General features: G+C 27.4%; 1 protein-coding gene across 4 annotated transcripts in view; it reads right to left on the reverse strand.

The window, feature by feature from the left end:
• LOC107162620 (microtubule binding protein furry) overlaps window positions 1-15,741 on the reverse strand; it is a 108,566-nt gene that overhangs the window by 31,923 nt on the left and 60,902 nt on the right. For all 4 annotated transcript variants that reach the window (XM_015509600.2, XM_015509601.2, XM_089229298.1 and 1 more), the window contains 5 exons: window positions 15,477-15,610; window positions 13,527-13,634; window positions 12,989-13,123; window positions 11,645-12,009; window positions 46-181 (listed from right to left, as the gene is read on the reverse strand). In XM_015509600.2, coding sequence (XP_015365086.2) covers window positions 46-181; window positions 11,645-12,009; window positions 12,989-13,123; window positions 13,527-13,634; window positions 15,477-15,610 — 878 coding nt within the window. The remainder of the gene's footprint in view (window positions 1-45; window positions 182-11,644; window positions 12,010-12,988; window positions 13,124-13,526; window positions 13,635-15,476; window positions 15,611-15,741) is intronic.

Consider the following 15,741-nt stretch of genomic DNA (forward strand, 5'->3'; position numbering starts at 1 on the left):
AAACTTATGTTATAAAATCTATGCAAAACGAAAAAATAGTATTACCTCAGAATCTTCAACAGGACTTTGTATTTCATCTTGCAGTATTGACTGAGCCCCAAGTGTTCGTTGCCATTTAGAACTCTTGCGATTTGACGGAAATCTCGGAATGGATTTGGCTGTCGAATCTGATTTACAAGATCTAGAAAAAAATGTGTAAAAACAGAAATTTCATACAACATAAATTTTTCATAACATAAAAGCATAAATGATTATACTTTAGATATTAATCACATCATAATTTTTTACTCGGGTGGACATAGTTGAATGGGCACAAATTTATCAATTTAAAATATTACAAAAAACTAAGAACGGCAACAATCATTTATCTCGATACTTTCAAACATGCATATATATTTTAAATCAATTAAAAGTCACCATAAATTATATTGTGCGGCAATATTATAAGGCCATTGATTATTATGTAAATACTAAAAATATATAATATAACATATATTTATATTTATAAAACAAAATAATATTTAACCTTTTTTTTATTTGAGAATAATATTATGAAATAAACTTATATGAGCAGGTAAATAGAAATCTTAAAAATACCTCTCAATTAATGACTTCAATAAAGTATATTTGCAATAAGTTTATTATGTGAACGCGTCGTTTATTAATCATATTATTTAATTAGCATATAAGCTCACTGGTTTTAACAGCATTACTTCCAACATTACATTAATTAATTACTCTTATTTAAGCGTGTCTTTCATTTAATGCTTAAAACGAACATAATATTTTGTCTAATTATAAATGAGTCGTATCTGAATAAATCCAAACATTATGAATTCATGATCATGATATTTAATATAATTTGTAATTTCCACTGTCCATAATAAGCTGTTGTAAAATTATAATAATTACGAAAATTAAATTTAATGTTCAATAAATTAAGTTTTAAAATTCGCATTACTGTACAACATTTTATGAATATAATAAAGGTTGAGGGTAAAAATTATTTTAACAGAATTTGAGTCTATTAAGTATATTGGAATATATTTAAATTTTAAAGACAATAATTTGTTATCACTATTCATTTAGAACAAAGTCTTATAATAATTACAATTTTTAATAATTATTTTTACTTTTGTTAAATAACAAATAAAATACCACACAACTTCATTTAATGGGCAATCCGTCTTAACTCATCATAAGGTTAGACGCGGTAGGTATAAGCATATATATATATATTACTTAGTAAGTACCTACCACACTACTACACTAGTAAACTGGCTTTATATTTAGATAAACACATAAACTGCTCGATTTGAACTATTTTTAAATAATTGCTTCGTCGACCCTTTAACAGTTAACAGCTAAAAATTCTAATAATAATCATAAATGAAGAAATTGCAGATAAAGTTGTATTAACGTTTTAATATAAAAATAAATAAGAATTACTTTGGTTTAGATAGTTTTTAGGTAAATGTAGTACAAGTACCAATTGTGTTGGTTTAGAATGCATATTTTTGTAATAACTGTAGCAGATTATTTTCAACATAATGGTTACTTATTAGTTATTTTAAATGTTTATCAGAGAGGGAGAAGTATAGGTATTGATTTTACAATCAAGTTTTTTTTTGCGCGGTTGTTTTCGATTAACACTTTTTGGAACATTTAAAAAGCTCTAAAAGCTTCATATAACGCTTTTTATAAAGGTATTTGACGAAATCTTGAAATTTTTTGCGTTAAACACAATCTCAGCTCATGATCATTTTATGGACGCTTCAATGATTTATTCTCCGATATTTATAATTACTAATAAAAAATGTTGGTAGATTCGATTATTAGTACCTACCTACATGTATTACCCTACTGAATTTCTGTACATCTCTCATCTTAAGGTTATCTCTTGTTTACAAGGTAAATTGTTAAAAGGATTTAATGCATAATAATACGTACGATTAGGGCAATCATAATATGTATATGTTATTGTGAATGTCCGCGGTTGGTGAATGCTGACAGTCACCGGTTAACGTCGTCGTGCACCAAAATCATTAGTGAATGTTTGCTTATTGATAACATTTGTGATTTTAGTAAACGTTCACTAGTGAATGTCGACATTTATACAACGATATTGGTGAATGTCGATATTATTTAATCTTATTTAGGAATAACGGAAGTTTAAAAATTAAAAAAATAGTATCATATACTATCTAGTACCTATATGCTGCAGTATTAGATATTGTACAAATTGATAATTTTGATCAAATGTTTTTTACCTGTACCAACTACTCTTATTTCATCTGAATAAACAATTATATCTACAAAAAAGGGCAGCTGTAGAAATGTTGCCATTTTATAAAGTACAATTGTCATGACAGTTTGTCATGCTGTTATATAAGTAATAATATAAAATAATCATAATTTAAATTCCTTATAATAATAATTATTGTGGCTTGGTGAGGCGCGGTCGTACGCTCAATCTGTGGAAACGTACCGAGCGTACGTACCGGCCGCAGTTGTTAGCTCCCGGATGGGTGACCACCCGGGATTTTCAGCAAAATATCCTTGCCACACATACACAAACACGTGTTACAACCCTATCCACTTAAAAACCTACAAACAAATATATAAAAATAACCCCTACCGTACTACCACACACCCAATGGCCTATGTTGCCGCGGGTTCTCCTTACAAAAAAAAAAAAAAAATTATTATTATTATTATTATTTGATTTAATAAAACATAATATGTTGTTTCTATTTTATGATATTATATGATATATTCAACAATAGTACCTACTATAATACTATAATATTATATGTGCGAATACGTACCTACTACCAGTACTACCTACCTATGTCAACATTGACCAAAATCCTAACGTAAATGTCAACATCCACTAGTAAATCTCTGTATTATTTCAAATTGTTCAACATTCACCAATTTATTAGGTGTATGTTAACATTCGCCTGGTGACTGTCAGCATTCATCAATTGCGGACATTGACAGTACCTAACATATAAACAATAGCTAGGCACACTAATCTAGCTCAAATAAATTATAGGTATGTGAACAGACGAAATAAGCGTAACATTAAAAAAAAGCACAATGAAAATTGTGGTTAATATACTATAAAGAAGTGCCAAAAACTAATGTACATTTTTTTTTCTGTCACTAAATAAATAAGAACACCGAATGTAAACTTCTGAGTATACTTAACTTTATATGATGAGATTACACCAAATATTCATAAGAACAACGTTTTCTTTGTCGTATAATATGTTCTCGATAATTCGCGGGTGAATTGTTTTATCTGATTTCCTTTTAGTTTTGTAATAAAGTTCAAGAGTGGTGTACCTATAGCATATGGTGTAGTAGTGTAGTTCATTAACTTTAAATGTAATATCGTAATGCGTGCGCCTATTATTTATATCATAACTTCCTGCTTCATTTAACTGAAGATCATATATGAGATCCCGGAGTTTGCCTGATCACCGATCAACATCAAAAGTACAAACTCATTAACAAAACATTACAACAATATCGTTCTCGGTAAACTCGAAAGATTAAAGAAGACATATTTTATAAAGCACAACGTCATAAAATATGTACTTGTTTAAATCGAGAGCTTAGCCGGTTGAATTACCTCAGCAGTTATGGCAGGTATAAAAATTACCATCATACGAAACGACAAAAGCGTGTAGGTATATAGGTACAAGACTATGTTAATCGTACCCCGTTGGAACATTAAATGATATTTTTACGAATTTAGTGTAGGTAAATGCGTTTATTAATCAAGACGCATATAGGTATACTCTTAATCATAGTTAGTATAAGCGTTTTATAAATCCACAAAGAATACGAAGTTGTACCTCAGAGACGGATTTACACAATTGCCGCCCCTAGACAAATTTTTTTTTGCAGCCCCATTACGACATAGTAAAAAAACAAAATAACGAAATATGTAATCTATGGTTAGTATTTAGATAATATACGTTCCGGCAGTCGTTCGATTATTTACTTGGACGTTTATTGTTATGTATTAGTATTATAAAATAATGAAGAAATTATATTAACAAGAATATTATGTTATACAAATATTAAACATTTTCATTTTCCATCCTTCAAAGTAATCACCGTACATAAGAAAATCAAAAAGAAACCTAGAGTGTATTTTCAATAAAATATTGGCCTAAAATTGCCGCCCCTAAAAATTTGCCGCCCTAGGCAACTGCCTACTTTGCCTGACGCTAAATCCGCTACTGTTGTACAATCACTTGATATTCGTGATAAATATTTATTTTTCATAACATTTTACGTTGTAGTGCAAATATTAATAATATTTTACTGCAATACACACATACTATTATAAACAAATAATGTGAAAGGTATAATAACATAATTTTGGTATGCTGTGTGTAAATACTTTAATATAGGTATTTATATACCATGGTGAGTATATATGTGTATACTTTATATAGTACAAACTTAACTACACCCGACCGTCGCATAGTTGTAGGATCAGGTACATTATACAAATAGTGGCCTTTCGAAGATTGAACTTTATATTGTTATGGAGGCCGTCGCAGGACCCGCATTTTCGAATTTTAGTAAAAATGTGTTCAATCCGTAAAGATAAAAGGATAATATTTTATAATAATAATTATAATGTCTTTCCAAACTATAAAAAGTGTACTATGAAAAAAATGTTTTTATGTTGGTTTGAGTCTTGCAAATGTTCGGTAATGTATTTTAATCGTGCTTAAAAATGAAGTTAACTCTGAACTACACGCGCTACCTTAAATCACTGCTTATATAATACTGGGTTCATTTTATTTGTTCAAATTATTGAAATATGATTGTCTAAAAAACCAGTATTGACTCTAAATAAAACATAATAAAACCAGTATCGAAATCAATACCACATCCAGTGGCGTGGCGAGGTAAAAGTTACATGTGGGCGAAGTAGACTTAAAGAGGCCCTTTTAAAAATTTTTTTAACTTCTGTCATATTTCTCTATGGTTAATTATAAAGCCCTATGGAACGCGAGGCCCTTTGAGGTGTGAGGCCGTGGGCAATGGCCCACACCGCCCACGCCTAGCGCCGCCACTGACCACATCTCAGCTAGAACAAATTTTTCAACCACTAGGACCAAACCCACAGGACGTTAAAAGCTTAATCTTATTCTTAAAAAAAAAACAGAATTGTAAAAATTAATTTAATGTAATCATGTAAATACTAAAATACTAACAATGTAATCAAAAATTCGTGTATTAATAGCCTAGTTGTCGATGTATATTTCAGATCAATAATAATAATAAAAAAAAAAACCATAATAAATAACTACTACACATATATTAATTTATATCATTATGGTTTTAAATACTGTAAAAATAAGACAAGTTTTAGTTACGATACATACATATTATATTATCATTATGATATGATAATAATATATACTATAATATTATTAAACATCTTCATAAAGTTTATTCGCATATTTAAAATGAAATTAAACGCTATAATAATAAAAGTAAAACCGAATAAATTACGTTTTTATAAGAACTATTTTAAAGTTATGAATTTAATTAAAGTATACGTATAATTTTCAACGAAAATATATAAAGCTGTTTTTTCTTATAAGTTTTTGATAATACCTTCTTAGTTTAGTATTATAACTAATAACCATGCAAAAAAAAAAAAAACAAAACAAAGACAGTTAAAAATATTTGTGCGTTGAACTATGTCCAACTAACAATCTTACAGTAAATAAAATAATGAGTGTTGTGAAACAGTAAAATTAATTGACAAAATAAAAACTAATATAATGAAGTATAGGTATATTAAATCATTGTATTATTGTTTAAAATTTAAATAACTGTGTCTATAACAACTGTTTTTGAAAATAATTAATATAACATTGAATTTTATCGGTAATTTATTTCAAACTAAGAAGTAGGTGGGTAAATTTGGTTAAGTAATTTAAAAATTAAGATTTGTGCAAAAAAATCATTTGTATGTATATACACAAATATCTGTTAATACCTAGGCAGGTCTAATGAAAATTGGTTTTGAATTTATTATTTCGACTTTTTTCAGAAAACTAAATCTTAGTAATAAATTAAATGTGCATAAAATAACATTCTATTAAATGTATATTATAAAGAATGACGATCGGATATTCACTATTTCAAAGTTGTGGAAGACAGCAATCATATCGCAAACGTGTTAAAATGTGCATAATTTTAACATGCAAAATACTCATGAAATAACTCGCAGTATAATTCACTCTTATCGTATATTTTATCATAATATATAGTCCATATAGATTCAATCGATACCCTTAAAAACAACCTCTGTTTTGAGAAAAATATATCTTTAGGTGTAGCTGAATAAATGCATGAGTTTTAAATCTACAATAAAATTCTAAATTCAGATTTCTCTCGATTAAATATTTGCAAAAAATAAAATATTTTAGAAAAAAATCGCCATGAAAATGCTTTTGGTATCGACCAACTATGTATATATAGTGATAAAGAAGGTTTACTAATAACTGTTGTAGTCGGGAAATGTTCCATTTGGTTTTTGTCAGTTTAGCACAGATAGGTACCTATAACCATACTTTAAACAACATGTCATACATTTTTATCTAAAATCAATTTCAAATGTTAATCATAAAATATGATGCTCAAATTAAAGCCCGTAATCTGCTCTAAAAACAGCAATAATATTAGTAAAACTAAGCTTTCAAATATCAAATGTAAAAAAAAATATATAATTATATGTATTAAAAAAAAAAAATGTTTTCTTTTAAAAATACAAACATTAACTATGATGATGAATGCTATACGTTAAAATGATTAATCTGTGTAATAACAATAAAATTGAATAATATTGTTGCTTGCACTTAAAGAAAACGCATGCAACAATGCGCCATATCATATCAAACGTCCAACCGAAATGCATAAGAATTATGCAGGATACTAAGATGCATAATTGTATTATGTATGATGAAGTTGGCACCATTTATTTTTAATTTATACTATATAACAGGGGTGGAAAATACTTTTCTAGTCACGGGCTAATAATGTGCCAGTAATATGTGTTCATATAGGAAGTACCGATATAAGTAATTTTTTCAGGGTGATAAAAGTCTTAAAAAAGTTCTTTGAAATTGTTTTAATATCATCTGCTGTTTGTCTTAATATTTTAATGAAATAAGCAGCATAAGTTTCATTAAAAAATACATTATTTTTACGTATTGATTTTAAATAATCAATTGTGGAAAACAAATTCACATATTAGGTACTATATGTTGATATATATACGTATATATACATATGTTGACGCGAATATTAAGCTTATTTGGAATGAGTGAATTTTTTTCAAGAACAAAATATTATGGAAGTGAGTTAACTCTTATAATTTATGATTTAATTTTTCACAAATAGTAGATAATTTTGTGAATAAGCCATTGAAAAAAAATATTTTTGCGATATGTGAAAATTTCATGTTGCCACTTCGGCACGCATGCTATAGGTTCGTCACCTTTATTATGAAATGTATATGACCAGTGTAAAATAATACCATATATCTTGTTAGCGTCCATCAGAAAAAAATTATTATTTTGGCGCTTCATGATTTATATAATTTTTTTTTTTTTATTGATCAAAGTACCTCGTCAACTAGGCCATTAGTAAAAGAAATTTTTTTTGTTACATTTTAAGTATAAATTTTCTACATTCAATTTAATTGTACAATTGATTTATATGATTTATAAAAATAAAAATAATTATATAGTTCATTATTAACTAAATTGTTATTCGTAATCAATTGATTATTTGAGATGTTCTAAATTTATAAAATAATGCATTGTTATATATTTAAAAATTAAAGTATACTTTATTTGTTTTGTAATATCTTTATCCATACTGTATAAAAGCCGTTTGGCGTTAATTAGTATATATTAAATTTTATATATACAAACAAAATAAATTAATTAATAAATAAATTACGTATTAACACTTATAATAAACCAACAAATTAATAACGGTTGAATAAAATTATAAATAGGCTACTTACTCGTATAATAATTTATTAGGAAAATTAATTGAACACTAGTCTTATGGAATACATGCTAAGGTTAAATACATTCGGTAATAAAAATATATATTGTTTTATATTAATATAGTATTCATACAATAATATTAACATATTATCGATCCTTTAATATAATAATATAAACGATAATCGTTTTAATTTGCTAAACAATAATTTTCCCGTGGTTTCATTCTAACAATAGTATTTTTACTACCTAAACAAACTGCTTTTATGCTTCGTAATTTAAGTAAAAATTACTTAATTAAAAAAAAAAAATGTTTTATCCAAACTTTCCATTGTATCAATATATATTATATTATATAATTACTGTATAAATAAGTGTAACTAATGGCCTTTGTTGTCGATGTAAATATGCTCAATAAAAAAAAAAAAATACTTTATTTTTTATTGTTTTACATTATATTTAACTGTGAATACTCAAAGCATTTAAAGTTTATTTTATTGTTTTACTTTACATTTTTAAATTTTAGTTATAATTTATATACTCGAAACATTTTTTTTTTTTTTTGAAACGTAACTATTATCATTAAAAGAAATATTTAGTAATGGTTATTATGCATTACCTATTTTTGAAAAAAAATTAGGAAAAACATCAATAATTAATAGCAACAGAAAGATTTTTTAGAATTTTTAGAATTATTTCTTAGTACTTACAAAAATAGACTTTGAAACAGTTATTATAAATATTTCAAATAACAATTTTATCTAATTTAAAAAAAAAAAATAATATTTAAATTTATTTTCACTTAATTATTGCTATTTAAAATGAAAAACATTATATGGAGTAAAACAGTTTTTCATTTTTTTAAGTCAAGTTATTACGACCAATGGGTACTTCTTATTCACTCATACGTAAAAGTCACCTAATTAATAAATAACTACTTTTTCCTCATCATAAATTTGTAAAAACAGATTGCAAAAATTACTAATAAAGAAAATAATAAAAAGTTTATCTACAAGTTGATACTATTTCTTTTTTTATCAACGTATATACACTCAATCTATTAGGTTTAATTATAGACTTATAATTTAATATTATACTGTAACTATAGTCGGAAAAATTCCTTTAGTGTTGATTTAATTACGTGAATTGTGTTAGTATTCTCTACCTATATGTTATTAAAGTTATATCTTGAGATTATGTTAAAGTTTTACAATTTACGTTTTTTTTTTTTTTTATATAAGTTATAAATTACTAAATATGTTAACAAAATAGTGTATATTTTAAATGTTTAGACAGAATAAATCCATTATAAAATAGAAAAGTAAAATACATGAATTTGGTGTCATTATATGAGTCGCTTTAAATTTATAGAGATTATACAGGCGGATATATTAGTGATGCTCAGTCTTATTGTATATTAAAATCTTACTTTACAAACGGATTCTGTTGGTACGCGGTAAATAAAGCAAAGATAAAAAAGAACATTCCATATGATTCCTTAGGTGGAATTCGATTTATATTTTATACAAAATATATACATGATTTTGTAACTACATTTTGTAATATTTTGTAAACAGTATTTCCTAAAAAATGGGGAATACCTAAAATTGTATTATAGCGAAAGTAATTTAACTAGAAACGTTGAAGTCAAAAATATATGCAGAGGATATAATACACGTTTCACCAAGGATGGTAATATGATATTCATCCCCCCATAATCCCCATTCTATAATGAATATTTTAAATCCATATCATATCTATATTATAGAATAATCTATTTATAGATTTATAAGAAGTGTTTTGTGACTTGACTCACTTTTTATTTTCCAATTGTAATCACCCTTTTTTTCTCTATAAGCCGTAACCGTGAGTCAGATGCCTTTTTCAATAATTTTGATGTATCCAAATTGAAATTCGAATACTTGAGTAATTTAACTTTGTGTATGAAGGATAATATATCCACAATAATGAGTTTGGACTTTAGAAGACGTGATTGCAAAAATGGCTTGAACATTTTAATCTCCTCCAATATTTTATAATTTGTAAAAATGTTCCAGATATTGTAAAAGGTGTTACGAGTATATTACATTTTTTATGTTTTTGAAAAACGGTTTTTAAAGATTAATCTATATAATAATGAGAAATCGGTCACATTTTTATTAAGATACATCAATATTTTCAAAACACAAATCATCTCACGTAGCAAAGAAGATTGGTTCACGTTTTAAAAATAAGTCTGTATATAGGTAGCTATATTCTTTTAATGGGGTATACATTTAATTAAATAATTTAAATTTATCAGTTATTAGAAAACATGGGGTGGGCGTGGTTCGTGAATCGCTTGAACACACAAAGTCGTTATAAAGAAAAAAATCGATTTGATCGTGAAGCGTTAAAACTTTAAATTGCAATTCTAAGCGCTGTGATGCTGAGTTAATCATTAATAACTATAGGTTATAGCCGTTATAGGTATACAATTACCTAATCAAACATTGAAACATAATAACATGAACAATATTAAATAACTTATTATTCAATTCCCGAGAAATTCCTGGTCTTGGGAATATTAACGGGAAGTCGCACACCTGCACTAGCGCACGTGCCTACATCGCCTATACGTTAAACCTGCAACTTAAGAGGACGTGATATCCGCATGTGTTGTTTTTACATCATAAAATACTCATAACTCGCTTTAAAATTAAAATATGATAAAAAGCCTATGGGGTTGTCTAGATAATAATCTTACCTTAAATTTTATTACAGGATAATTCACTCTAAATTTTAAATCAACAGAGCTATACACGTGGTGTTCTTCTGAGCGTAAAATTTGGTATGTTACGCACTTGTAAGACGGAGACAACACGTGCGGGTATCACATCCTTTTAATATAATATTATCCGCCAAAAATGCGATTTTTGTTTCCGCCAAATCTATTTCTACTTATATTATTGAGATGGTGTTTGAGAACCCCTAAAGTCTATCTGCAGTGCTATCGATCATCGATGTACGTCGGGATTCGGGATAAACCATTTGAGATTGAAAATATTAATATTAATCGATCTAATTTATATCACGTGAAATAGTGTCACTGTAATCAAGATCAGAATAATTTCACGGATATTTTAATCATACATTAATAAAATAAAAACGATTTAATTTCCAATGTTCATAACAACGTATCGTTCTAAATAAGCCTTTAAAAAGGTGTATGCTACAAAATTATTCGAAGTAATAAATAATTTATGGCATTCTCAGAAATATTTGACTATATATTTATTAAATATATTAATTTGGTTCAACTCAATTTAATTCAAATTCAAATTTTTGAAAATCGAATCACAAAATAAAGTCAAAAAATGTTTTGGGGATCAATGATAACCACCTCCTCGCAGTGGATCCAGGATATCTCTAAATGGTTCCCAAACTATAATTCAATACACTAGTCAGGTAGGTATAGAAACAGATTTGGCGGAAACAAAAATCGAACCTTATTCGTGAATATTTTGGTGTAAAGATTTTTGGCGGAAACGACTGACGCCCAATATTATAATATAATATAGGTAGGTAATATGATAATATCGTACCCGATTTTGGACGGGTCGTCGCCGCTGTGTCTCTTCGTGTGTATCATACCGGCGGAAGCGTGTGACGTGGTGTGCTCCGTCTCGTTCTCGTTGACGTTGGTCGACGACATGTCTGCGACCCCGCTGCCGACGCCGCCGCTACCGACCGATCCGGTGCCCGCGCCGCCGTTGGCCACGGCCGACGCGTTGTTCGAACATGTCCCCATGCCGGACGTCTTTCTCATGCTAGTCAACCGGTAGAACGGCGGCGTCTCCATCCGCTCGATCAGACAGTTGAGCGTCTCCACGGTCTGGAGTTCGGTCATCATTTCGTCCAGCAGCCTGTCCGGCCTGGACCGGGCTAGATACAGCGTGACGCGTTTCGCCTGAGCAGCCGTCGACGTGCATCGTGTTCAACAAATAGCATACTTACATTAATTGTACGTTAAAATAATATCGTAAAATTAAGACATTCGTGTGGTGTCACACTACAGACGAAAAATTTGTAATAAAACATAATATCATTATAATTGTATAATTATAATTATAATGTATTTTAACGACATGCTTATAAATATTCCAAACATAAATTCCGGGGAGGATTGAAGCGCTCATAAATCGCCAGCGCACGCACATGTCAAACGAGAAAATCTACCACCTGTTCGGCGGAGACAAAATCAATGTGCAGACGGTGTACATTATTATGAAGAAGAAAATAAATTAATAATAATAACACACACTCTTCGTTAAACTTATAAGAAAAGATACAAAGTAATTAGTCGCAATCACGAGTAGGCACTCGATAAAATTGGTAGTTAATATTATTTTAAGAACAATTGTAATATTCACCATGTAAATTATTACTATAATAATAATTTTTTTTATTAAATTCAAATAATCCGTATGAGCTTTTTATCCATTGACATTATATAGTCTCGGATTTATGTCCTCACATAAAAAAATATGTAGTGATTTTCAGTTTTTTTTTTTTTTTTTGTCAAAACTGCTCATGTGAATACTTATACTAATATAAAAAGAAAATGTACTAAATATTAAATTTCACATTATAGTTAATTTCCTTTATCAGATTGTACTTATTTGTTATTAAGTTTTTCTTCCTCACATCTAGATGCACTAATAGCTAAACATTCATTAAATTTCCCCCTTCTGGTGCACCTATGTTCTATATGTCAGAGTTTAATGTACATATTATACATGCTATATATAAATAATAAATATGTATTTATTTTAATAGTAAGTTTCATTAAAATGGCCGAATCATAAAGCACTTAAAATATTTATCCCTAGGTTCAAGTTAAAGACATGAACTATATTAAATTATAAAAATTTTATTGATATACTCACGTATGGTAAGAGTTCGTGGGGCGCCATACCACTTAAAATGACCAAATACCGAATGATAACTTTTAGATTATTGGGCCAACATATACACAGCGTTGACCACACGTCTTCGATGTCTTTAGGATGCTCGTCGGCGAACTATAAATTATAAACCATACAAAGTACAAACGCTATTAAAATCAATTAATTTAATAAATAAACATATGGTTAGTTGCATATTTACAAAAATAAATTAAATTTGAGACACATAAACACAAAAAAATCCGCGAAAAAATGTAACGAAATTATTGTTATTTAATTAAATTGAATATAGCTCCTATGCTAATTTTTCTAATTAATAATCAATACATTAATTACCATTTACTCGTTTAGGTTTATAAGTATTATTAGTTGTATCTACACTAATATATGATATCTGTATTTAAACTTATAATCAGTATGTCGTTTTATATCTTAAATTATACACTACACAAAATAAATAATTTTGAAACAAAATCAGATAGTATATTATACTTAGTTTAAGAAAGATTAAAATGATTACCTTGGCTGTGATGTAGAACAAATTATTTAAAACCATTTCAGTGGCTTCTACAGATCCCCAGCCTTCTCTGCCACAAGAATTTTCTTGACCATCTTCGGCAGGATAGTACTAAAAACATAAAAACAAAAAGAAAAACCTTAATGTCATATACTAAGATACCTAAAGTTAACACGAGATCCAGTCAATACGGGAGAATAGAAATATTACAAATATATTGAATTTATTATTTATTTAATTTTGATGTTGTGTAATAAACTACAATCAATACAAATATATCTTTCAAATTTCAGCATTATAAACAAAGAAAAGTAAAAAAACGGGTAAGTTATATATTATTAAAAATTTTCAAATCTTATAAATTTAAAAAGAAATTTTTTATGAATTTCTACAAAAATAATTTTCGAATTTTCATGATTTTTACGTATGTTGTCAAAATTCAAACTTTGAATGCTTATAAAAAAAAAAATTTTGACAATATATTTCTTTTATTTTTCAACTCCTATTGTAAAAATATGTTAGGAACTTTGTATTAAATTTTCAAATCTTAGATTTAAAAAGAAAAACTTTTATGAGTTTCTATCTAAGATAATTTGAACATTTCCGTAATTTTTTCGTATTTAGTCAAAATTTGAACTTTAAATGCTTATAAAAACAAATCGTGCGAATGTATTTTTAATATTTTTCAACTGATATTGTAACAATGTGTTAGGTGTCTTGAATTAAATTTTTAAGCTTTTCTACACAACAAATAAATTTTTATCGATATTAATTTTAAAAAAAACTAATAATGATCGAAAACTGCAGCATATGACAATGAATAGTTTAACTTAAGTCGACATTTTTTGAAAATTGCTTGGTGGATAGAATATACTCATATAAAAATTTTGTGAAAATTACATGTATCAATGATCATTTGTTTTAAAGTCACATCAAAAACCAAAATCAATTTTGTCGAAAACTGATTGTGCGTAAAATTTCCCGTTTTTCCCTTAATTTTTAGTTTGTTTATCTCGATTATTTAGAAAAACATTAAACATTTTTTACTTTTGATCCCCCAAAGTACCAACTAGATTCACTTTCTAATCGAACGAAGTACTGAAGTCGAAAATCGAAGCACTTTTATTGCCCCAAACGTGATGACAGACACACACAAAAAAAAAAACACATACATCATGGTAAAATCAATATTCCTTTGCTCCGCTCAGAACCTAAAAGTAAGTATTAAGAAAAATGTATCAAGTAAATAAACACGGAACAACGTGTTTTAAATCTTTCAATGTATTACACCGTAATCTCTTTATAATGCAGCAAAATACACGCTTCAATTATATTTTTGAAACATTTAAAGAAATCAAATGTAATGCTATAAAATCAGTTTTTAAATCCAAAATTTAAAGTGAACATAAAATCAACATAATTTATTATAACTATAAACTATAAAGTATAAAGTATAAACGAAATAAAAAACTTAGTAATTATTTCTGTCAATTATCCGTGGGATGCAACAAATATGATAATATGTACCGTGTGATTATATATATGCCTATAGCTTATTTAAAATGAGAATATATATATTATATTAAATCTACTAATAAATCTTAATCAAGATTAATAACAAGTTTTTTTTTAATTTTAAAATTATATCGATTATAAGTAACAAAATATGAACTTTTTATTATTGATAATAAGCCAATTTATTCTAATTCAATAACAAAAAAAACGTGTAATATCAACTATGTATGTCTATAGTGATTATGTAAAATATGAATTTGTCGTGGCACATGCAAATATGTATATTTATAAAAGGCAATAATAATAAACCATAGGTACACATGTTGTATCTATTTAAGAATAAAATCAGTTGTCGTTTACTGTTAGCCATTATTCTATGAAGGGTTGAATAACAATATTACTATATACTAATGTACCTATATTATAGAAGGCAAGTACCTGAAAATACGATAACGGATTTGGAGGAGGCACGTTTGGATCCACTAATTCCATATTGTGTAACCAAGGAACTAAATAATGCAACAGCAACTGCCGAACTTCCGGTCTTGCTGTTTGGAATCTACACGTTATTTCTGTGAAACAAAAATTTTAATGGAGTTATAAATTATTTTAATATTAATATATAGTAATATATAAACACAACAGTCAGAATACATTTAAGATTCTTGTGTAATTTTACATTGTTCTTTTAAAGTTTTAATAC

Source organism: Diuraphis noxia, unplaced genomic scaffold (assembly GCF_037042655.1).
Source record: "Diuraphis noxia isolate RWA-SAM2 unplaced genomic scaffold, SU_Dnox_SAM2 contig0005, whole genome shotgun sequence".
NCBI classification, from domain to species: Eukaryota; Metazoa; Arthropoda; class Insecta; order Hemiptera; family Aphididae; genus Diuraphis; species Diuraphis noxia.